At 43.3% G+C, this 24882-nt stretch overlaps 1 protein-coding gene and 1 long non-coding RNA gene across 2 annotated transcripts; one reads left to right on the top strand and one right to left on the bottom strand.

The window, feature by feature from the left end:
* Positions 1–128: 128 nt before the first annotated feature.
* Positions 129–9975, bottom strand: TNFSF10 (TNF superfamily member 10). The gene is made up of 5 exons (XM_086843454.1): positions 9725–9975; positions 6009–6161; positions 4472–4514; positions 3667–3783; positions 129–2967 (listed from the first exon to the last, which is right to left on the bottom strand). Exons 1-5 carry the CDS (start codon positions 9845–9847, stop codon positions 2519–2521), a joined length of 885 nt encoding a protein of 294 aa, XP_086699580.1. The 5' UTR covers positions 9848–9975; the 3' UTR covers positions 129–2518.
* Positions 9624–22937, top strand: LOC111933338 (uncharacterized). Its single transcript, XR_015274309.1, has 4 exons — positions 9624–9812; positions 10780–10990; positions 16214–16423; positions 17051–22937. It is a non-coding gene; the product is annotated as an uncharacterized LOC111933338 (long non-coding RNA).
* The last annotated feature ends 1945 nt before the right edge of the window (positions 22938–24882 follow it).

The following is a 24882-nucleotide window of genomic DNA, read 5'->3' as shown; positions in this document are numbered from 1 at the left end:
CTTTGCATTGCAACCATTTCTGGCATTTAGTGGATTTTATCTGATACCAATAAATATCAGGGAAATGATTTAAGACACGGTTGTTATGGAAGCCATAGGATGACACCAATAATCACTGTGAGACTAAGTAACTATTTAGTAAAAATGTTTTATATAAAAGGCATGTAGAAAAATTTACAATATTCACACGTTAATGCAACCTATAAAAATTTGCTACATATGTCATTCAGCACAAAGTGAGATGAAAAGAATGAGTTAGGACACAGCACAAACAGAACTTGCTATATTTTTCCATTTTTCTTCAAAGGTGTCCTGTCTGATATCCCTTGATAATCTTCCCCCAAGATAAGATCTGGCAACCATGTCTTCAGATCACCCAGAAAATTATTTGGTGTTATTCCTGTTGCAATATGCTCTGCATGCAGAGACCAAATCTGATAGCAGGGGTCAGTCCTGTGCTGAAATCACCAAGCCCAGTCCATCTGCAAGGAGAGCCTACAAAAGTCATTTCTCCGAGGTAAAAGACATACAGGTATGTAGGGAATGACTTTGTTCTTCAGCCTTTCTGGCAGGGAGAAAATTTCTGAATTAAATACTGAAATCAGAAAGAAAACTGTAGAAATGTTTTCTGTTATCTGTCAAAACAGATGATTTGAGAAGGAGGCAAACCAAAGTGTTCCAGTAAATGGTGAAGAATTATCACACATTTGATTGCCACTGAAAACAGCGTGTGTGACACTGCTAAACAGCAGGCAGAAGTTAAAACTCATTATTTTCAGCTTACACTGGTGTGTTTCTTTGCCCTAACCTGCCAAAAGAAGGGTATTCCTGAAAATCTGAAATTCTGCTCTTGCTGCTCCAACACAGGTATTTAAGTGAGCCAATGCACCTGCTTGTCTGCATGGCAGCTGAAGACAGGGGCTGGTGTGTGTTAATCCCCTGTTGTTGGCTGGGCAGGAAGATGAGCTGTGCCTGTTTACTGGTGAGGCCCATGTGCAGGGGTTGCTGTGATTTAATTACCACATGCAGGTGAATGAGAGGGTTCCCACGGCAACCCCAGTGTGTTCAAAAAATAGCCAGACTTTTATCCTGCCATCACTCTGTTGATGTAAAGTAACATTTGCAGAACTGTCTTCATTTCCCTCCAGTATTTTTATTTTTCACCCTTCCCACTGTCTCCTCTGAATCTGGGCAAAATGCATTCATGGTGCAATTTGCTATTCCTCCACTGACAATGCTACAGATGTGCTGATTTACACTGCTTGACTTCTGCTGTGCATTGAGCCCATACAGTCTAAACTTTAAAATCCTTTTAATACAAAATAGTCATTTTCATTGAGTTAAAAAATATACTGTTAATTTTTTTAAAAAAAAATGTATTTTACAAAAAGAATTGTGAAAATTTTCCACCCATTCCTAAAAATAAAATCAAATAATTACAAAATTACAGCATTACCTAAATAAGCAGCATTTTTGTAAGAACACATAGTTGTGTTTGTTTTCCTTAAATTGTTAGTCATTGGGGTGTGTTATTCTACATTACATCCTACCAGGGACCAGGACAAATAAACATGGAGGAATCTTGTCATGCCTAACTTGCTGACAATTTCTCACAGAACTCATTATTTACAAAAACCCACTTTTTTTTTTCTGGATCCAGTTCTTGCTGTCAACAAGTGTAACAGTAACTGCATTACTGAACTTATTGGGAGCCCTGTGAGATGTCTGCAGCACAGTAATTAAGTAAATAGGCACTGCTACAAAATGTTGATTAAAACACAGATTGATTTCAAAAGCTCTTCAGTGCCATTCCAGCAGCTGCTCTTATGTACAATATCCAGCACAAGACAAATGTTTTTACTCCAGACACAGTCCTGGAGAATGCTTAAGCACATACTTAATTTCAAGCGTGTGGATACCCTGATGTAGTCAGACTGTTTGTGTGCTTAAAATTAATTAGGTGCTTAAGTGCTTTGTTAGACGAGATGGAGGCGTGCAGCTTCTGCAAAACTCCTGTTCAAAAAACTTCTGGAGAAATTCTACAGGCACTTGGGCACAGTATGTACAAAGGCTCCTTACAGGAGCTGACATATTCAAGACAGGGTCCCAATAGAGACCACAAATAAAATTTGATATCCAGTCTCAGGCATGAGTAATCAGACCTGGAGCATCTGCCATCTCTCATGCCACAGCTGAGCCAGCCTGGAGCATCTCCGCTGCTGGAGAGCGCTTACCTGCCCAGGGTTCTGGCCAAAGGTATCACCTGGGGGCTGTGAATCCCTCACACACTGCCAGCCTGGCTGCCTGTGCCTGCACAGAGCATTGCCACCCACAGCCAGCTGCTGCTGCTCTTCCTGCCTGCTGGGACAGAACTCGGCATGTGGTGAGTGAGCTGAGAAAGGGCAGGCTGCTCTTGTTGGTATCAACACAGCTTTTGCTTGTTACCCCCTATTTTATAGGAATTTAAGCTGTCCCTGACTAGAAAAGCTGGGCTGTTTGGGATCATGATTTTCATGTTTTAACCGATCATAAAGGCTCCAAAAAAACTTGCTTCTTTGTCCATGTCAACTATGTCACTGTTGCTGACCGACACAAAAATCCTGTCCTCTCTCTTCAGCTGAAACACACCACCTTGATAGATGGAATAAAGTCCATATTCTGCCTTTTTAGACCAGCAGCTTGTCCTTGCACTTTTCATGAGCAAAATGGGCTCAGGGTAATTGGTCAGCTTGTAAACATACTGGACAAGCTGTTTGGGGTTTCTGATTTGTCCCAACAAATCTGAGTCCTCGTTCTCGTTTTCACGGAAACGAAAGTAAATTTGTGAGTAGATGTAATAAAAGCCCGTCTGGGGTATCACTAACTCGCCATTTCTCAGCTCCACATTGTAAAGGAAGGAGTGGCCTTTTCTTGATGATTCCCAGTTGTTTATTTTGTGTCCAATTCCTCTTCTGGGCAAGGGATTTACTTGAAGGGAAAAAAGAGAGAGAATTGTTAACTAAAAAACAGGTAGTGAAGCCATGTGTCTGCTAGCTGAGGAGCTTGGTTTTTAATAACAAAGTAAGGAAACCTGCTCTTCCCAGCAGTTCATTAGGTCCACTCTCACAACAATTTAATGGTCCATAAATAAGCTTTATGTGGGAATTGACATGAACTGCCTTTATTTTTTAATATCTGCGCTCCCAAATAAGGGAAAAAAAAATGTTTTTACTTAGTAACAAAGTTAAAATATCCATTAGTGTCTGATACCCTCTGAAGCTGCAGAAAGCCAAGCAAGCCCCTTATTAGCATGGTCTGAATGTCAAGTCTCTCCTGTCTGTCTCACATTTCTAATAGGTCTGTCACCATAGCAGCTGGGACTCGCTCAACGACAGAAGGAAATGAAAGAAAAGAAGAAAACTTAACACTAGGAAGGACATTGAAATTTCTTTTACCCCCAAATAAAGCATCCAAAAGAAGAGTTTGGGAGGTACCCAGAAGAAATGGGCTTTCTCTCTGTCTGGTGAGAAATAGCAGAAAAAACCCACTGTCTGAGACAAGACGATTTGTTTCCCACTACTCACTCAATACAAGCATTAAAAGCTGTTTGTAACCACGAGGCTAGCAATGGGAGAGTAACTGAATGAATTCTGTGGTGTTTAACTGTTGTTAAAGGTTTCTCCTTACTGCGTGAGGACAGGGCGCTCCTCCTGCTGCTGCTGCCCGTCAGGTGCGCCGCGATCCTGCGGCTGGGACTGCGCGGCTGCTGCCCCTCCGAGTGGGGCAGTGTCAGAGTCCTTTCAACTGAAAGGAAAAGGAAACCCCACATCAGAAGCAAGGACTTTAGAAAGCACATCTGTTCCATCTGACTTGATTTTAAGGAATAGGTATGTTACTTTTTAATTGACTGAATGGTTAATTATTGGCTAATAAGGCTAAAATTCTGCTATTACTCTTGCTCAGGAAATGTCTTTTTGTGCCTCTTTGCTCTCCTTTTTCTCCTCCCTCTGCATTCAAGTTATCAACAGACAAAATAACCCGTAATACTCAATTTTATGGTTAAATATTCCTAATCTCCCTGTGAATTTCCACTTGGAGGTTGTAATACTTTCACCCAGAATCTTTAGTGTGAGCTTCAGCAGAGCTATTCCTTAACTGATCTCTGCAGCTCTGTGCTGCATGTTCCAGGAGCTGGGGTACTGGGAGGGCTTTTTAAACATCCCTCAAAACACATGGGACTGAGATCTAGAGCTGAGTCCTCTGCATCCACCTTGGTTACCTTGTTCTAACCACTTGACAGTAATTCTGGCTCCTGAAAATTTGCCTTCTAGTAATAAGTACTCATTTTGTGTAATAACTAATCATTTTGTGATGACTTGATGCCAGTACAAGATCTTAGCCAGTTTTCTGCACTTTTAAAACATCAAGTCATTACACATCAAATGCCACTAGCGGCTCCTTTTTACCACAGATAATAAAATTATTACAATACCGTTGATTGCAGATATGTTTTCCTCGTAGCTTCTTGACATCATCTGCCAATAAACACAGTGAAAATGAATTAGCCTGTCATCTGGGGCTGACAGGTGCAGGAAAAAGATACACCTTTTCTTTACTCATGAATAAGGAGGATTCAGGATTTGATCAACAAGCAAACAGGAAAAAAAAAAGCACCTATTAGTTTGTTGTAATGAAGAATTTCTATGTTTACATCTTTTAGGTAATGAAAGACATGGAAAACATTTTCAAGAGCTCAAGCATAAATCTACTGAAAAATCCGAACCTCATGCTTCTCTCAAATAAGAGAAGTGTCCAATCACTAGCTTCCATTTGCAGAGTACTTGGCAGTGTGAACTATACGGTCTTACATCTGAGAAACTAAATTAAATTTATTTGTATAAACACCTAATTAATTAATTTATTTGTATAAATACCTATCTTTCTAAGCTCTTAATCCAGCATACTTCACTTTGTGAAATATTTCACTTTGTGCCCTTTCTTCATAACTGAAGAAACAAACCAGTTTGGTATGGACAGTGGTGCAGCAGCAGCGTGGTGATGATTTACCTGGGTGGCTAATAAGGCCTGTATTGCCAATTACTGATGGGTTTTGTCCTGCCACATTTCTATTTATCCATCTATCCTAATAGCAATAATAGTATTATCATAATTGTAACTTATTTCTGACACCCAGGCTACCTTTTTCTAAGCAATCAGGGAGCTAGTAGGTAATTAGATGTGTAAACATCCACCAACTAGAACAATGCTTTCTCTGTGCAGAAGTTCAGGGACTTCACTGGCAGAGCTTCTCCAAAGGAGCACAGATCTCTCAATACGGATAGAGAATCTGTTTTGGACTGCAAGAAATGTTTTTGCCAGGAAATTTCAGCCAGAGGAGAGTTTCTATGGATGAACTTGTTTATGTGCTGGAGATGGGATTTTGAAAGCCATTGCAGAAGATTTTAGCCTCTGTGATTTTTCAGCCAGACTGACTTTGTTCTCTGCAGCCAAAATTATTTGGATTTTGTGTTATTGTGTGTAAGTCACACAGAAGGTGCTCTTTGGGAAGCTGCTGTGCCTGATGCTGTGTGCTCACTTGCTTTTTCCTCCATCACTGCATCACACAGCTCATGACTGGACCACTCCTTAGGCACCTTTGTACCTCTCCCTTTGTTACATGTAATCTCATTTTCTCTCCCCAGTCTCCCTGTATGTCCAGAGGCAGTGACAGCTCTGATAGCACCATGATCTGTATCACCAGGTAGAAACCCTTTACCCTGAGCTATTTCAGACAAGCTGACCCATTACTGGAATTTGCTTAGTAAAAGCTGATAGTCTTTGCTTTATTATTTCCTGAATGCAGGGAATCCAGTTTTATGGGTTGTTTTTTCTTTTGCTTCAGTGCAAGCACTCTGCAGCTGGAGCTGTGGCCTGACAACTGCTTTGCAATAAAACAATCTGAGCCTCCTTTATTCTGCAATTAGGATTCCTTCAGCTGTAACATCACCAAGCACACTGTTCCCAAATACCTTTTTAATTAACTTTCCCAGGTGCCACTTCACTTGCCAGCAGGGATCAGCTTCTCTGTCTTCGCTTTCGATGAGATCCAAGTTTTGGATGGAATTTCCGATCTCCTCCCCGGTGAGACAAGCGATGCCGCTCTTGGAGTACGAGTCCTGGAGCTGCAGCAGAGGGAAAAGCCAGGATTTTTCATCCATGTGTTTGCAGCTGTGGTCTGTCACTGTATTCACTGAGTGCTAAGAAACACACTGTGTTTTCTGTAAAGCATTTGCTAGCATGATGCAAGTAGGGCTATATGAACAACAAGAGGATTTAATTCAGCCTGGTCTGACATATTTAAATATGAGGGCATACCTCACATGCAAAAATATGCTTGCATTATCTCTATGGACATAAACTTGGTATCCACTACTCAGCTTAATAGGTTTTGTGAAAATTCAGCACCCAAATCCCTGATGTTGGAAATACTTTAGATTCTCTAGTTCTGCATTAGAAACATTTACTTTGCACAAGATTGTTTTTTAAACAAATTATTGAGGATTAAATCAAATATCAGAACTCAAAAGTATTTTCTATGCTGTCTTTTCAGAACAATTGCATTTATAATCAAGACCTTTGCTGTTATATATATCTGTACCATATCCTCCCCATATCCAGTCTGGGGTGTCTCCTAACAGCATTTGTCCTAATAGTCCAGACAACTGAAATGACATTTGAGTCCAAATAAAATTATAATGCTAGATTGTTTTGACATGAAAATATCAAATATCTATCTGTATCCCCTAGTCATGGAGAAAACATTTTTCTGCTAAGATTGAGGAGACTGGCAAAACTCCTTTTGGCTCAAAGGGAATCTGACTGGGAGAGTTTTCCTAGTGGAAAGCTCTCTCTGAGCTCCCTGTGGATGCGACTCCAGCTGGCGCTGTTGCTTACTGTGGAGCACAGAACCTGAGAGCAGCCCTTGCTTGCTTTGAACTGGGCTCCTGCTGCATCAGCTACAGACTGGTGGGGCTCGTGGAGCCAGCAAAGCACTACGGGAACTTGGAGGTAACAGCAAGAAACATGCAAAGCATTCAGATGGAATCCTGGTAGTAGGATTTAAATTTCAGTTTATTGTTGTGTTAAAAAAGCTTGGTTTGGTTTGCTAAACAGATCCATTTTTTTCTACAACTACCACTTTTTAGCTGTCCTTGAGACTGGGGTATTAAAAGCAACAAATGGATTTCCTCCTTCCCACTCCATGCTTTTCCTGGCTTTTAGAGAACAAAGGCATTTAGAAAGAGATGTCACCTCCTTCAAGTCCCACCTTCCATTTGCAGCAGCAGATTCCAATGAGCTTCAGCAAGTACTTGAATTATATATTCTGTAGGCAGCAGAAGGAAAAGGAGCCCCCACTGCGAGCGTTTGTGAGGGCTTCTTTGCCAAGTTTGTGAGGTGTCTTTGCCAAGGAGTACAGTGGTATTTGTAAATCAGGTTTCAAGAACTCCAAGTGATTAATATTATGTGCTCATTGAGGTAAAACTGCAGGCTCTGACTGATTTAACTACACAGTGAGCTTCTATAAAAAAGTAGTTGGACAAGTTTAAGAAAAGAAGCCAAACATAGGCAAGTTGTGAGGTTATTGTTTATTGTCTTGCAGACCTGCCACAGCTCAGTTCCCACCTTTGCCCTCCCATCTGGGAGCAAACAGACCTGAGCCTCTGCCTCTACCTTACCTGCTCACTTCTCCCCAAAACTGCTTTACTCTCCTGGCACTGGAACTTTACTTTGTATGCAGTCTGAAATCCTCAGGGAACGCAACCTTGCAGCAGCACATTATGGAACTGAGGAATTGGAATTTCTCTTGTAAGATTTACTCAAATGAGGTTTATCTTTAGCACTGAACCCTTTGAGGACACAACTCGTGCAGGAATCTCATCCTGTAGAGCCTCTGTTATGTTAGGAGTGGTTACTGGACTGTTTTTGAAACATAAGGAAGCCCGAGGTTGTTTTCCTTGCAGCCTTGTATCCTGCAGCATAAGAACTTTATTGTCTCAGTACTTCCTCTTAAAGCAAAACAGTTACACAAATGTCATTCTCCTAGTCAGGTTACTACAGCTGCAGCATGCTTTCTGTAAAGACAGAAATCCCTGCAGTCTGTGCAGCCCCAGTAATTTGGTGAAGGTGCAGAAATGCAGGTATTGTGAACAAAAAAAAGGGAAGAAAAATGCACAGACAAAAATCATAGTTTATCTATGGAGATTTATTCCACATGCACCATGTGGATGTAGGGTAGCAGGCTGTGTCTAGATTAGGTTTTTCCTGTTTATTGTGCACCAAATGGCACATGCAGGAATATGTGGTTAAGGTACCCCCTCCAGAGCCAGCAACCTTTGTTGGCAGCCCAGCACAATTCAGTTTGGATAGATTTATCCCTTGGATAGATTTATCCTTTCACAACAAATGCAGGCTTGTTATTCTTCAGAAACTGTGAGCTGTTATTTTGGGCAAGTCCCTGTGGTGTTGTTGTGTCCCAGGTGTACATGTTTGAATAGAAAGAAGGAAAAGATAAGTGTGGTTACTAATTACTTAGATTGGCACATTTGTTAGCAAGGGACTCTGAAATGGGTGCTGAGGAAATGAAGATACCTTTATATATTTTTCTTCATTTTCTTCATTAGCAATCATGTTATCTGATTTCATAAAGTCAGCACATTTCTGTGACTCCCCCACTGGACAGCCACAGCTATAGATTCATCAGGAAAATCTGTTTTATACGTTTTAAAACTATGAGCATTGGCTCCTGTTGCAGAACACTGCACACCCTTTGCCTCACGGAGAGCTCTGACATCTCAGAAGATGCCACTTATTAAATCTATTGTGGAATAAACGCATATCTAGCATAATATGCTTCTCTACACTATTATTAATAATGTAATTAATTATGCATTACTGAGTGCATATATGCAATAGTAATATTCATTTATGCAATACTTTCTGAAGCTGCAGATGCACAGAACACTTACCCACAGGTTTACCTCTGTGCCAGGAATAAAAACTTACAGCAGGACAGTCAATTTGGGATAAGACACACATGGAAACCCTGAGTAAAGGGTCCTTGAAAAGCAGGGCCACACACACGGGACTACCAATTAAATTCAACTTTCTTGGAGTGTAAATATTCTTTTGCAAGAAGAGGGAAGAGTTAAGCAGCAGCTGGCAGGCCTCAAGGGGGCTGCACGGAGACCAAAGCATCTAGACTATACAATGAGTATTTTACAAGGTATTCTGGGGGATTCAGCGGTGTTCACCGTCTGGTGCAGTTCCTTTAGGATTAGTCACAGTCTTAAAACCACGTATTGTCCTAGAGAAAGCACTCGAGCTCTCCCCAGTGCCCCTCGGCGGTGCCTGGCCCGTCCAGCTGACAGCGCCTGTTCCACCCAGCCCTCCCGCACCGCAAAAGTGATGAGACGGCGAATTTGCGCTCTAATGGGAAACACATTTCCTGCAGAGGCGCAGAGCTTTGTTTTCCCGAGCCTGTCAGTCCGCAGCAGCCCCGGCTCGGAGCTCTTTCCCGGCGGTGCTGCAGACAAAGGGCAGCGGAGCTCTTTGTCCGTGAGGTGAGGCCCGGCCCGGCCCGGCCCGGCCCGGGGAGCTGCTCGCACCCCCCGCCCACAGAGCCGGCCCGTCCCGGGGACACGGCGGGAGCGCGGGGTCCCCCCCGCCGCCGAGCCCCGCCACAGACCTGTCGGAGCTCGCTGGTGAAGTAGAGGAAGGTGACGGCCACGCACACGGACTGCAGGAGCACGGCGGCCACCAGCACGGCCCCGCAGGTCTGCGCGGGGCTGGGGCCGCCCGCCGGCAGCATGGTGGGGCTGGCTGGGGCCGCAGGGCCGGGCTGGAGCTCCGGGGACCCCGGGGCTCACGGCCGCTGTCCCGCCGCGAACTCAGCCCCCGGCCGGTGCACCCCCGGCTCAGCCAGCCCCGCCGGGGCATGGAGCGGGCGGGGCGCCGGGAGCCGGGCCCGCCCTCCTCTGTCTTCCAGCCCTCCTTTCTCTATTCCAGCCTGCCTTCCTCTGTCTTCCAGCCCTCCTTTCTCTATTCCAGCCTGCCCTCCTCTGTCTTCCAGCCTTCCCTCTCTGTTCCAGTCCTCCTCTCCCGGCTTTCCCGCCCTGCTTTCCCGGGTTTTTCTCCCTGGTGCCTCCGCTTTCTCCTCCTCCCCGAAGTGCGGGGTCATTGCTAAGACGTGCGGTCACTGCTCAGCGCTGCTGGAGCATCTCCGAGCAAACCCCCTGAGAGTTTGCCCCCAGAGAACGGTGGGGGCTGGTTTTTAAAGACATTAAGGCTCTGGTTATGTGCGCAGAGAGGCGCGGAGTTTCCTGAGTTCAAGTTGTGTGATTGAATCTTAGAATCACAGATTGGTTTGGCTTGGAAGGGACCTTAAAGTTCGGCTCGTCCAGCCCCCTGCCATGGGCAGGGACACCTTCCACTATCCCAGATCCAACCTGGCCTTGGAAACCTCCAGGGATGGAGTGTCCACAGCTTCTCCGAGAAACGTGTGCCAGTTTTTCACCACCTAAGTGTAAAAATGTTTTCATTGTAAATGACTTCTTTCTTATACCTAATCTGAATTGGTTCTGTTTAAAACCATTCCCCCTTGTTCTTTTGAAACAGGTCCTGCTAAAAAGCCTGTTCCCCTATTTTTTATAAGCCCCCTTCAAGTACTGAAAGGCTGCATTGAGGACTCTCTGGAGTTTTCTTTAGCTGAACAAACCAATTTTTCTCTGCCTTTCTTCACAGGAGAGGTGCTGCAGCCCTCCGAGCATCATCTGGATTCACCCCAGCAGGTCCATGTCCTTGTTCTATCCTCTGCAGCTTCTCCTGTATTGCTGGTACATCACAAAAAAGTAATTGTAAGCCAATAATCATTGCCAGGAGCTCCTTCCCAGTGATTCCAGTGCTTCTGCACCCTGGTCATGACACGATTATTGCCACACCACATGGGCATCAGGTACCTTCTGAGCTTTCTTTATGTGATGGCACTCTGGGGTTTGGTTGGTTGGTTTTCAAACCTCTAAGGCTCCTTCTTGCAAGCTTTTCTCCAAACTGTTCCGCCTAGACAGAAGTTTTCCAAAAGCATGTCTGTGCTTTAGGGTGTGTATATTAACTTTCCCTGGGGTTCTGACACCTTCCCCTCACACAGACAGGGTTATAAGCAGATCCATAATTATCTGCTGATACTTTTAAATCAGCAGAGGTAGCAGCTCTGCTGACTGCAGCCACAGAAAACTGGGATTTCAAATCCAAGTGCAGACATTTGAGTCAGGTCACTTCCCTGCTGTTGGCTGCTGGATGAGATGAAATTTTGGCTCTCACTCAACATCTGCAACCTGAATGCCAGCATGCAGGTGGGAGTTCTCAGTGTAATTACAGGGGAAAATTAAAATCAAGCTCTCTTAATCTCCCCTGCCTATTGAGGTCATCTTTAGAAGGCGTAACTGCATTGTATTCAACCATTTAGAGGAAAATTAGTTGTTTTTTTACTTCCTTCATAATGTAGCAAAAAAATCCCTCAGTGGCTGCAGAGAGTTTGTTGGGCTCCTTGAGACATTCAATCTCTGTGCCAAAAGAGTTCAGATCTGTGTAATTCCAACACAAATGTCAGATGGGGAAGATTAGCATCTTCTCAAAAGTGAGCTCATGGTCCCCTCCTATGACTTCTCAGAAAAGGCAATATGACACTTTGGACTCCTTCTGCTTTGTTTATCACGGTTCATAAATTCCTAAGAACAAAATTTCATCTGAGAGAGTCATATGAAGAATCAGTTAAAAAGTGGCAAGCTAACTTGGATGGAGACTTCTGCCTGCTGAAGGGAGTTTTTGTGGAGTTTTGTTGTTCAGGGAGGTTCTATCCCATTGGAGGGAGTTTCCTTTCAAAAAGAATAGAAACAAAAGTGAAAGAGGCAGGGCACTACAGAGCACTCTTGTTCACATTCAGAGTTGGTTTGGATTCTGTGTTTTTCCAGCCCCTTCATGGTTTTCTCCTCAGCTTACAACTTTTAACAGAATTATTTTGTAGGTTAACATACCAATTGAAGAAAGATTTTTTCAAGACCCATATACTCATTTTGTTGCCCTCTACCAGGCATGGTCTGTGTCCCCCTGATCCATTATTTTAAATCCTCCGTGGGTATTTCTGATTTAATACTTGTTTAATTAGTGCCAGTCTTGCAAGGCAAAATTAATGAATTATGATTTGAAAAGAGCAATGGGAAAAGCAAACTCAAATCCATCTCTTCAAAAAATTATGAGTTCTCTATCTTTCTGAAGATTTAAGATCTGAAAATTTCATTACACAATGATAAACAGTTCATGAGTTTCCACACTGATATAGGATATTCCAAAAGTGAAACTCCATTTCCAACATTGAATGCACTTGAAACTCTTTGCTACTTTCAATGCTCACTTTTCCAGAATTCATTTTTGTCTCTAATAAGTGTAAATGTATACTGAAAATAATAATTTTGTTTTAAAGGTTCCAAGAGTTGAAAATGGGTGTTTTGATGAAATTTTGCCACAGTAAGGCTGAGGCATTGACACCAGTGGGAAGGAATGGTGTTAGCATGCTTTTAAACAGAACTAAGTAACTTGTGTTTGTATAGTGCTAGACTAGGACATCTCTCCAGCAAAACCTCTGATACTTCCTGGCTGCTTCATCCCATTAAAGCCTACTCACTGAGCCATTTAATTAGAGATAAACCTTAATCTGTCCTGTGGACTTAGGTTGTGTCACTTGGCATGCGAAGGAAACACATGGCAGGGGACCTGCCACACTTGTCCTGCAGCAGTGTGACCAGCAGGAATGTGAAATGGCTCTGAAAATGTGTAAAAATGAAGGAAGAGTGACTTGAAAAAGTCCTTCAGCTCCCATTCCTCAGTGATTGCAGTGATGGGGGTGAGGAAGATGTTTTCAGAGAGGATGTTTTCCAAGGCAGACAAAGCAGAGTTGACTTTCTGGTACGTAGCAGTTCTTGACTTTGATTTCTCTGCTGAGCAGCAAAGGGGGTCGTGTTTTCCATCACAGCATGTAATTAGTCATGAACAGCCTCACCCTGCTAAAGCCCCCCACTTAAGCAGGCACAAGGAGCCTGCAGCCAGCACAGGGTCAGCCTTGCAGTGTGGTCCTTAGCCCTGCACATGTGCTGGACAGATCACATCTGGCTCCTGTGGCTTGTTCATTCCTTCATGGTCCCTGTGCCAGATTCCAACCTCACGCTTTTCTGTCAGTTGTAAACCAGCTCAAATGCATGAATTCATTGTGATTTGTACTGTCATGGGATCAGGACCTGTTTATCAGTGCAATACCCTTTTGGCCTATGGTGTTACACAAACAACTGCAGTGGTTTGGCTGGCCCAAAACACACCTATGAATTAAATTTGTCAGACTTGGCATCTCTCTTTAAATGCCCAAGCAGTGGATTTGATAAAAAAAGCAGGCAATATCTGTGCACAGACATGCCACAGTCATGTCCAAAAGTGCTGGGGGAAAGAGTACTCCAGGTCTAACTTTGGATCTCTCCATTGTGGTTAAGAAAATATTTAACTAAAAATAAATAGCTTTTGCCTGTTAATACACTGTATCTATTTTAAGCTGTTCTTAACTTTTGTCAGTTATATAGGGGCACTTCCAAAAGTATATTGTCTTTTATGACTGCTCATTATGAAATCTCTCTTTGAAAGATTTAGTGTCATAAAATCACTGAATGGTTTGGGTTGGAAGGGGCCATAAAGCTCATCCAGTTTCACCCTCCTTGCCATGGGCAGGGACACCTCCCACTATCCCAGGTTACTCCAAGCCCTGTCCAACCTGGCCTTTAACACTTCAAGGCATGGGGCAGTCACAGCTTCTCTGGGCCACCTGTGCCAGGGCCTCACCACCCTCAGTGGGAAGAATTTTTTCCCAATATCTGATCTAAATCTATCCTCTCTCAGTTTGAAGCCATTTCCCCTTGTCCTAACACAGGTACTTCCTCAGCTTTCAAGCACCAGGGATTGTCACGAGGCACGTCCCAGGAAAGCACCACGAGTTACTCACTGGATGAATACAGCTGGTTTCACTAAGGTGTCCTGACTCAAGATTCCTTCTCACATTGGGGGTTTTTTTAACACAAATAATTTTCATGTCATTGCTTTAATTATGATTTGTAGTGCTTTAATTATGATTTGTAGTGCCACAACAGAGAGTTTCTGTTTGACAGGAAGGTCTCACCTTTCAACAATTCTGTTTGTCTTAGAATGGAAGATTTTGGTTAAAGAAAATTTTCTGAATACGTCATTTTGGAATAATTGAAATGACTTTATCATGGCAATAATGTATGTATTCATTATAAGGAATACATGGCTCTGCTTTCCTGTATTCCTCAGAGATCTCTGAAGCTTCAGCAGCTCCTTTCAACTGCAGATTCCCAAGCTGGACCTGGCCATGTGGCTATTCCCTTATTACACAACCAGTCTTGTGTGAAGTACTAGATGATGCTCCCTGGCTAGGGGAGCAAAGGGAATGTTTATAGATGCTCTTAAGTCTTTTTTTGTGTTATGCTAACTGAGTGATAATGGTGAAATAGGTTCATTGCAGTCTCAGCTCTGGAGGGAGCTGGGAGGAGATCCATAACACATCCATCTGCCTCCACAACATTTCAGAAAGAGGAAGAATTGTCCCTGGCACACAGCAAAGCCTTGCTATGCAATCAGCTTAAGCCTTGAAGCATGAAATTTGATTTTCTTTACCATAGGTGAGAGCTTTTAAACTCCACTGAAAATGGAAGACAGATATGTCTCTTTAGGGTGCCAGTTATGTATGCAGAGAAATTTGTTTTGAGGCTTCTTCTCAGCTAAGAATCTGTCACAGGCATCACTGTGAATTCAGGGAGTCTGGCTCAGGGTCCAGCCAGGTGAGTCAGGGTTAGCCAGACTGTCCAGAGGCTTGTGAGCAGGAAACACGAGTCAGTGGAAGCTCTGCAAGACAGGAGGAGCTTGAATTACTGGTGGAGATTGCTGGATTATCAGTTGGAGCAAAGCTGAAAGGAAACCCTGGCCGTGGTAAATATGCCAATCCCATCACGGTGCTGATAAACAATACACGTGCTTTATGTTATAAAGGTACTGTATAAATTATCAGTTGCAGACATTGTAGTAGAATTTTGTGTATCAGCATATTTGGTGACCAGTTGGTCACCTAACTGCAAAGGCATTTGCCTTCTGTCCTGAAAATGGGCCATTATAGGGCAGGGAGCAGAAATTCCCCATAGCTACTGCCAAAGAGAGCATTGAAACAGCTCCAGGGCCAGTTTGCCACAAGAACAGAGACTGAATTGATCTGGGGCTGAAAACAGATGGCAAATTTTGCCAGATGCAAGATGTTTTCTTGGCCTTGTATGGCACTGAAACTCAGTGAACAGAAAGCTGGAGGAAGAATAGAAAGTGAAGCAGTCTCCTGGGTCAGTATGCATTTCAGTTTCATCATTCCTACTCCAAAGTTGTGTAATATTTAACTGAAAAAAGAGATTTATAACTATAACAATATTTAACTAAAAAGCAAATTACAGTGTACTTCATCGAGCTGCAGTATATTTACTCTTGGACTAAGACTTTTTGCCTTTCCTCACTAATTTTCAACTTAAGCTAACACTGATTGGCAAAACAAGAACTTGAGTGTCTGGGAATAAAACTCATATAACAAACACTTCCCTGGGCTCTTTGAAGCAGGATTTCCTTATTTAAAGTAGAGAACATAGCATTTTTTTTACAAAACCCCACTGGTTTAAGAGCTAATGATTGCTACACAGCAATCAATTTGCTTATTCTGGGTAACCCACAGCACTTGTCTTTTTCCATTAATTTTTAGCTAGCCCTGAGATGTAACTTAATACAGGAGTGCTCCACCAAACAAACCCAGGAGACTTGTTCATATCTTAGCAGGCAAAACACTCCCAACTTGCATTTCCAACTTTGTTCAGTCATTACTCTTATTTGTCTGAACACCACAACAATATTAGCAGATTAACTACTGCTGTGGTCACAGAGTTTTTAAGTAATCCATTAACCAGAAAGGTGATTCAGGCAATGCAAATAAAGGCCATCTGAAAACAAAATGCAAGATGTCAACACTTGGAAGGAATGAGATTTCACAGAAGTGATCAGAACCTTATCAAAGTATCATCCTTCATTGTTCCAGGTGTCTCCTCAGACCAGAGTGCACAGGATTCAGCAATCCCTTTCATTTTGGATGAGGATTCCAGGTGGACTTTAAGGGTTGTTGGGTCTTTCTGCAGCTGGAAGCACAAGCCCCTTAAATTCTGCACTCTCCTTGGTGCAGCCACAGTTCCTGAACTGGGAAAAGGAGACACGACCAGATGCTTCCAGTGGGGGAGAGGTGGCACAAAGGGTGAGCTCAAGGGTCCTGCAGTGATTCTGAGGCTTTGCAAATTCCCTCTGTCCCCATGTCTGCAGAGGAGCCAGGCAAGCCTTGAGCCCCCAGAGCCCTTGTCCCACTTTGCAGAGCATGGCCTGCCCTTCCTGCTCTCTGCTGGACCAGGACAGTGGTCAGTGGGACCCCTGTGCAAAGACAGGTCACAGAGGAAGGGTGAAACCCCCACTTTTTAAAAAAAGCTTGATTCTGGGTTTTCTGGGAGATTTTTCACAGCAGCAACACCAAACCTCTACAAGGACACGGGTAAAATCACAACAAACTGCATAAGGGCAGAGAAGAATGGAAGGAAACACTTAAAACCGTTTCTCTGCCAAAGAAAATATCCATATGATGACATCATCTTGATATAGGTGACCTTTTTTGAGTTTATACAGATTTGTAGATGTAATAAGGAAAAGAAAAAAAACCCATCAGATTTTATGGTGAAGGAGGAAAGACTGGAAACAGAGCAAAAGAATGTGCTGGGGGTTCAAACATAAACCCAGATATTAAAGGAATCCAGACTTGCCTGTAAAATATTTTGCAAGAGTAAAATAATTTCAAAACTTTTTAATGATGAGTGTTGGAAACTTGTCTTGGCAGAATCAGTGCATGAGATTGCCATGGAGAAGGCTGGGGAAGATGTTTGGGCCCTTATTAAAACTACATGGACATAAATACATATGCAGGAGTTCAGCTTGAGGTCTATGTTTTGTGCCAGTATTGCCTGACTGGGTAAGATTTTGCATTTCTTTAGTTTCCTGGATAATTTTAGGGTTTGGGTATATACTGGCTAAAGTGGTCAAGGATTTGTGGGGTTTGGGATAAGAAAATGTTGGAACTGTTGCAACAGAATGTTTACATTAAAAGAATAAATGCAAAAGTAATTTCTGTATAACAAGGAAGAATTATCCCCAAAGAGTGCTTGAAGAATAATTGATGACTACAATCAGCCACTAAAATAGCTCTTCAGCACAGTTAGATTGTAAAAATACCTCCATGACTAACTTAATTAGAACAATTACCAGGGGACTTGCCTTGGCTTAAAATAATATGTCCCTTTTTATGACTTTTGGAGACAGGTGAACTTGATCTTCTTGTCTTCTCTAATGCTCACATCCAGTAACATATTTGGGACAATTAGGTCTTTAATCACCTAAAGAAAACATATCATCACTCACTCTGGCAGCAGAGAACTGTTCCCAGCACAGAGATTGTTCTGGTGTGCAACTCAAGGGCTTAATTTAAAAAATGGACCTGAATGATACAGATGCACATTTGTGAAAGGAAAACATCAGGACATTATGACATGGCTTCAGAAAAATAACTTCCCCTCCTCTGTTGGTGTCGTTGGTGTCAGTGGGAGGAGCAGGATGTGATAATTGGACAGGATCTGATATCCAGCTATCCAGGCAAAGCACAGCTGGGGAGAGATGATTAGGAGATGCAGTGAGGTGTTAGATGTGCTCAGTCCTTCTCAAAGGAAAAGAGCTCCACTTCTGCCTTCTTCCCATCTTGTTCCTGACTCTGTGGTCTTGCTGCTTACCTTGGATCATCTCTGGTGCTCATCAGAGCCAGTACAGCTCATTATTCCCACAAAACACCAGAAAGTTCTCTTACTGGGCTGGCAACAAGGACTGGCTCAGAGAAGAGCCCACAAGCCCAGGGCAGTGCAAGGAGAGGTGGGAGCCAGTTCCAGGGTGAGGATGACCCTTCCCTGGCCATGAGGAGGGCTCAGCTGCCCATCCAGCATCAGCCTTAGCCATTCCAGAGTGTTTTTGCCAGTGCAGAGGTTGGATCTGGCTCATCTTCAGGCACTGGCTTCTTTTAAGTTGATTGTTTAAAGAAAAAGAGTAAATGAATGGCTTTCTCATCACCCCTGCCATCAGTTTTTACTGAGTGCTTTCAGGCTGATGAAACTCTTCTGTCAAAGAGATTAGTGGGGAAAATCCTACCTGTTATATAACACTCATTTTGGGGAAAAAACACTCTTTATGAGAAACACAATGCTTATTTCCTCCAGTGAGATTAACATTGCTTTTGTTTTCCTTTTCTTTGTTACTAGCAGTTCAATGTTTACCTTCAAGGCTCTCTGAAGGGAGTTGCCCACAGAGCCACAGTTGAACTTGCTTTCTGTTTCAGCCACCTCTTGAAGTCCTTTCCAGGCAGAAGGACAGGTCTCACCTGGCCCCAGGTGAAACCTCAGTCAGACACAGCTTGAGAGAAATCACCAGCAGCTTTCCTGAATTGGTGGTTTGACCATCCCAGTGGCAATATCCATTTACAGCTCCCACTTCTTTTCACTGTGTTTGAAAGACAAATTCAGTTCCCCAGACAGGTGTGTGGTGTGGTCACATGGAGGGTTTTGCTGACCTCCTTAAGAGTCGAGGAGCTGCAGGGCAGGGTGAGAAATCCCATCCAAGGCTGTGGCTTGAGCTGCCCTTTAGTGAACAGCCTGGAAAAACGAGTCAGTCCCCCCCACACCTCCTTCCACTTCAGCTTCCCACCCAGGTGTAAAAATATGCTGGTGTTGCTCCCTGCCAGCTCCCAGCTGTGTAAAGGACATCTGCCTTATGAAGGGAAACACAGATCCTTCTCCCATGTAACACCTTTTACAGAGGTTCACAGACCTGGGGAAGCATCTCTGGCTTGGCTGTGAATGTCATGAGGTGGATGTGCATTTTTAACATGAGACTTTTGAATTCACTGTCATCAACTGAAACAGGAGAATGGAGAGTGCAGTTGCAATGTTTATTTGAGCAGTGAGGCTACTATAGAGCTCATGGGGTCTGCCAGTGCTTGTGTTTGGCTGATTGCTGATAGCTATGCAGATTTTATGTGAATTCAAGATAGCAGAAGACAATGAGGTGCTGTTGAAAATCCAGACAGAAAGGTTATTGGGATTGGCCAAGAGTTGTTTGGAGTGAATACCCAAAGAGTGCTCAGCTCTGTACATAACTTTGTTTTCAATGTGCTTCCTTAAGAAACATTTACTACCACTGCCCCTCTGTCACATGGAAGAGGTGCTGTTTAGTTTCTATCACTCAAAACTGATAAAGTGTCCACAAGCAAGGGATGCTTCTTTAGAAAGCCCTTTTTTGCAGCTGGTTATAAAACAGCAATTTTGTTGTCCTTGCAAGATTTTAATAGGGAGGAAGTTAGAAATATAAATACCCCATCCATAGCCTATTTATTCTGCTCATTTCCTATTTCCTTGCTCAGAAATTGTCTCGGGGTCACTTGAGGCTGTAACTGGAGATGCACAGCAGCTCTCACCAGGCTGCCTTGCCTCCTGCGGGCTCAGATTTGCCACATTCAGAGTGAATCAAATTGTTCCAGAAAATTACATGCAGTCCCAAAAACAGTTGTGTACAGGTATGGGGAATCTGATCTGTCCTGAATATTTATAGTAGTAGTAGTAATTTGTTTGTTTTCTTGTGCTTGTCTTGCACAGCTACAGAGGCATTTGTTCTCCAGGGCCCACAATAGCTGGATGGGGATAGCAGAGATTGCTGTGATAATCTGTTTGCAAATAATGATTAGCAGAACAATGCACTAAAGCTTTGAAGATTCTCACAAAGAATTCAGCATGTCTGAATTAACCACAGGAAGGACTGGGGTCTGGGTCTGGGGGAGGGCTACGGCAGCAGGAGATGGAAGCTGGCGGGAGGAGATTTTTGGTATGAAGAAAAGCAGATGTGAACACAGGGTTTGTCCATACTCTCTTCCCAAGCACTGCTTCCTCCCTGCTGAGGAGGCACATTTTTGTTTTGAAAGAGATGAATCAAGCTCCAGTATTACAGAATCGAAGCTGCTGAGGTGGGTTTTGATGCTGCATCTTCCTAAGGTCACAGAGGAATCCCCTTCCCTCCACCAAACCAGGGCCAGCTTTCCTGCCCCACTGTGTAGGAACAGGCTCCCATCCAAATCCAGTGCTGATGCCAGCCCAGAGTCAAGCCTGAGTATGGATCAGCAATGCTCCACCTCTGCTAAATATGTCCCTGAAGCTGGTCTGTGATTCCCAGCATCAAAAACAACATTGCAGGAAGAACAGGAGCAACACCAGAATTGCAGGAATCAGGTTGATTCTGTTGCCTTTGGGAATTTTAACACTGGGTCACAAGGAAAAAGAGCTGGGAGAAGCTGGGTGCAACCACTCAGCAGGTTGCTTTAGATTTTAAGTTTCTTTGTGTTAAAAGTAAGTCAGTTTTCTTCAACACTGAATCTTTCTGAAGGTTAGAGGCAGGGATTCACAGAGCTATCATTGCCTTACTCAGAAAAGAAACTGTTACACATCAAAAGAGGTTTAATCACCTCTTTCCTTCCCTTCCAAGTCTCTCCTTCCATCAGAGAGAGGCAATATTGCCAGCCAGCTGACTGCCAGGGTCTCCAGGGTATGGTTCTTAAAATGCAACACAGGAAATTCCCCAAATTTAAAAAAATGCTCCAGAGGCAAGATTTGTAGGAAAAACCCAGTAACTTCTGCTTCATTTGCACTTTGCAAATCAAAAGAGAGGCCTGAAGGGTAGGCTGCATTCCTTGCTTTTAATCCTGGCTTGCTGTGGGTCTGACTCAGGCTGTGTCTGATCCTTGAGGTCACATAGTGGTTTTAACACCAGAGTTGCATGTGAGCAAAGCACTCCAGTGATGCTCTCTGTTTAGGCATGACCTGCAAGGATGCAGCAAGTGGGGGATGTGTCTGCAGTGTGACCCTTCAGCTGCTGGTGCTCACCTGCATCCCACTAGATATAAATCTGTGAGTTATTGGTTCTCCTCAGAGAACCTCTCTCCTTAGAGCCAGTCCTGTTGTAACAGTCTCCACAGTCCCAGAGCTGTTGTCACTGCTCATGATGGAGTGCACGGAGAGAGGAAAAAATTCCCTCTGAGCTCATTATTTTGTGGCTGAAGGCTGAATGTCCTCACCCTCCTCAGAGTGATAAGCTGACAGGTCCCCACAGGTCTGAAGAGAAAACATCTTGTGTTCCTGGCCCTTGCTTTTGGGTTTTTCTGAGCTCTGAACTTCTTCCTGGAATTTTTAGGGCTGGGAACTTACCTTTGGTTTCTTTGGAATCAGTGCTTGATTATTCACCTGTTTCTGAGGAGGTGTCAAACTGATCGAGATGCGAACCCAGGGGAGATCTGCCAGCCCAGAGCTCCTGAGAGCTACGCTGGGCTCTTTGTCAGATTTCTCCTCTAACTTTAGCTGGATTATTCAGCTTTTCTTCCACCCTGTGTCCCTGTCTTCAAGGAGAACATCAGGTGAAAGAAATCCCAGAACCCAATGCCCCCCAGGCAGGTTGTGAAGAATTCATGCCTGAAGAGCACTTTGTGGGAATCGACTTTTAAGACTGAATTATTGATGCATTGACAAACCTCTGCTTTCTTTTCACAGGGAAGGAATGTCATGAGAAATAGACTGCTTACAAACCCTACTAATCAGATAATCCTTGAACATGGTGCAACTCCAGACCTGAAGTCCCCATATTTGTATCGATAGATGTAGAGGTCTATTCTATGAATGAATGCACACTCCTACCTAAACCTGCACACAGACATTTGAATATATGTATATATTGCAGATCTAATTCCTCCCAGTGTATGGTAATCCTGGTTTGGTGCACTTAGCAAAACTTTGACTTATTGTGTTTTTAATATTCTGCATGACATTCATCCCCAGGTGGAGTTCAGCTGTAGTTGAGACAAATGTGTGTTTTGCCTGTGGGACACCTGCTATTGCACTTTCTTAACGTGGAGAATGTTAATTTTTTTAAAGAAATACTGTTCACTGTTTGGTAAGCATGTAGCTCTCCAAAATTCTTGTCAGGCTACTTTGTTGTTTCTGACAGCCTGGAGCAGAGGTTTGATGTAAGTTTAATGTATATTTACACTGACCTGGAGAATTTGCAGTTCTTGTAAAACATCTTGTTTTACAAGATTCTAATCTTATTCTAGTTTCTTGTTCTAATTGCCTCTTTCTTTTCCTCAGCTTTATGTCGGTAGCAGGTAATATCCAACCTGGCTTCCAAAGTTTCTTATCTAATTTCTGCATTTTGGTGTCGTCTCAGCTGTTACAGCAGAGTGCAAAAGTCTCGTAAGGGTAAGAGAAAGTGAGCAGGGTGTAAGAGTCAGGTGATCCTAGACAAGATTTTTATTTTCTGAGCAGAAATGTTCAGGTGCAGGAAGCTTTAGCTGAAGTAAATATAAAGGCTTTAGGTTGTGTTCAGATTAAGACATTATTTGTTCACCCAGCAGTATCAGCGATGACAGATATATCTGTGTCACTGCAGAAGGGTTTGTGCTTTATCCTGACACTGGCAGAACCAGCAAAAAGGTCAGCCAGTGGTCACATCATGGAGCTGAATGCTTTCACAGATTGAACATTTGTGCCCCAAGGAGCACAGGGGTTTTTAAGGTATGCGGTATCTACTTTTGAAATCCAGTTTTCAAAAGGAAAAAAAAAATATATATGAATAAAAAAATTATATCTATGTATATTTCTGAAGCATTTCTTCCTAGTCATGGCAGTTTAACATTGCTGTGGCTCAGTTCTGTGCTGAGTGGAGGGAACACAGCTTGGGCTGTGCTGCTGGCATATGAGATAATCTAGTCATGACTTGCTGTGACTTTCTTGTTATGAAATCACTGATAGTGGATAAATACAGGACATCTGCCTTCAATCCCTTCTAACACCTCCTTTTTTGACTGTAAATAAGTGCTCAGTGTAGCACTGACCCGAACTGAAAATTGTAAATGTGCAGTGATGAAACCACAGAGCTCTGCAGTGAGACATTGGGGACAGGAGTGATTCCTGCAGGAATCCCAGAGGCACAAATTGTGCTGGGGACTCACCCAGCTAATGGGATTATCGAGGAAAAATGTCGTGCCCTTCAGGAATGCAGCGAGGGGTCTATTGGAACAAGCACTGCAATGTTAGGGTGCAGCCTTACCCTGCAGCAAAGCCAAGGAAATGACCTCTGGGTGCTGCAAAGGGACTGTTGTGTCACTCAGCTGCTGCTCCCAGCAAGCAGCATTCACCTGTCCCTGCCCTGGGCCAGCCCACGGAGCAAAGCAAGACGTGGAAACAGCTCCACGTAAACAGAGAACAATTTCTTTTGGCATTGCATCTTTTGGCAGTTTGCTCCCTGACTGGAGTTTCCCCAAAAGTTTTATTTTCACAGCTGATGGTTTTCAGTTTGAAATACGTGTCAGTGTCTTTGGGACCTTGCATTGGGTGAGGGCCTGTCCTCGTTCCAATTCACAGCAAAAGCCACATGAGCTGCAGCAGGAACAGGCTCATTTTATGGCTCACAGCCTGGAAATGCTCTTCTCAACACAGCGTGGTTTTCCAAAACTGGATGTGATCAACAATATCACTGCAGTGTTTTGTTAGGTTAGATGGCCAAATAATCTGTGAAGAAGCCAAATACAGACATGCTTTCCTTTACAGTTAGTAAAAAATGCTTTAAAAAAACAGGTGAAGAGTTGCCAAGTGTTCCTTGAGTTTTAAGTTTAATGAATATTTTCAGTTTAGAAGTTATTTACTCTGACTGGATTTGTAGATCAAAGAGGAGAAAACCTACCTTGACTTAAAAGTCAAAGAAAAGTACTTGTCTTTTTACTTATTTCACCTTTCAGCTCTGATGGACTTAAAAACAAAGCTCTGGTAATGTTTGTGTATTTGTCCAAGTCCATAAAGATAATCTTAGCCCTCAAGGGCTTACAGTCAAAATCATTTGTTTGCAGTTCCTTGGGTACATTAAACCAAGCTGAGCAGCACCGATGGAAGTGTTGTGATAGTTCACCTCCACTGTACTTGCAGGGCTGATGTCTTATAAAAACCCAGCTCTGCATGGATAATTAAATCTGTTGCTGCTGTCAGGCTGGTAGGAATGTCTTTCTGTTGTAAAAGCCTTTCACCAGTTGCACCTGTAATCACAGAAGAATCTCTCAGTGAAGCACCTGAGGCATGCAGGGAATGCAGAACTGCACCCAGCAAGATGCTCTGACTGATCCCATTCCTCCCCAGTCACTCTGCTGAGGATGCTTTCTCACACTCTTGTGAAATGGTAACTCGAGAGGGGAATTCCGTGGCTCTCCCCTCCTGACACTTTCAATGCATTTCCCAGGCCTGTTTTTCCATCCTGCAGTGTAGAATTGATTTTGGTGAAATCTTGAGTGAATTAAACTGCAATACAGTGATCTCCTTGCTCAACTCATATTTGCTGCCTGCCTTATTTATGTGAAGAAGAAGCACTTGGGCATGCCAATTATTCTGTCATTTATTTGCCTTGTGCATCGTGCCTTTGGCTACCAGAATTAAACTGGAAAATACAATTAAAAGCATTAGCTTTAGCAGACATACAAAAAAAATATCATTACATGCTTGACAATGTTCTCCTTCATATTGTTAATCCCTGCAGATCTACCTGTGCTAT

The sequence above is a fragment of the Cyanistes caeruleus genome, chromosome 10, assembly GCF_971803275.1.
Source record: "Cyanistes caeruleus chromosome 10, bCyaCae1.hap1.1, whole genome shotgun sequence".
NCBI lineage: Eukaryota > Metazoa > Chordata > Aves > Passeriformes > Paridae > Cyanistes > Cyanistes caeruleus.
This window is presented reverse-complemented; position numbering and strand designations above follow the sequence as displayed.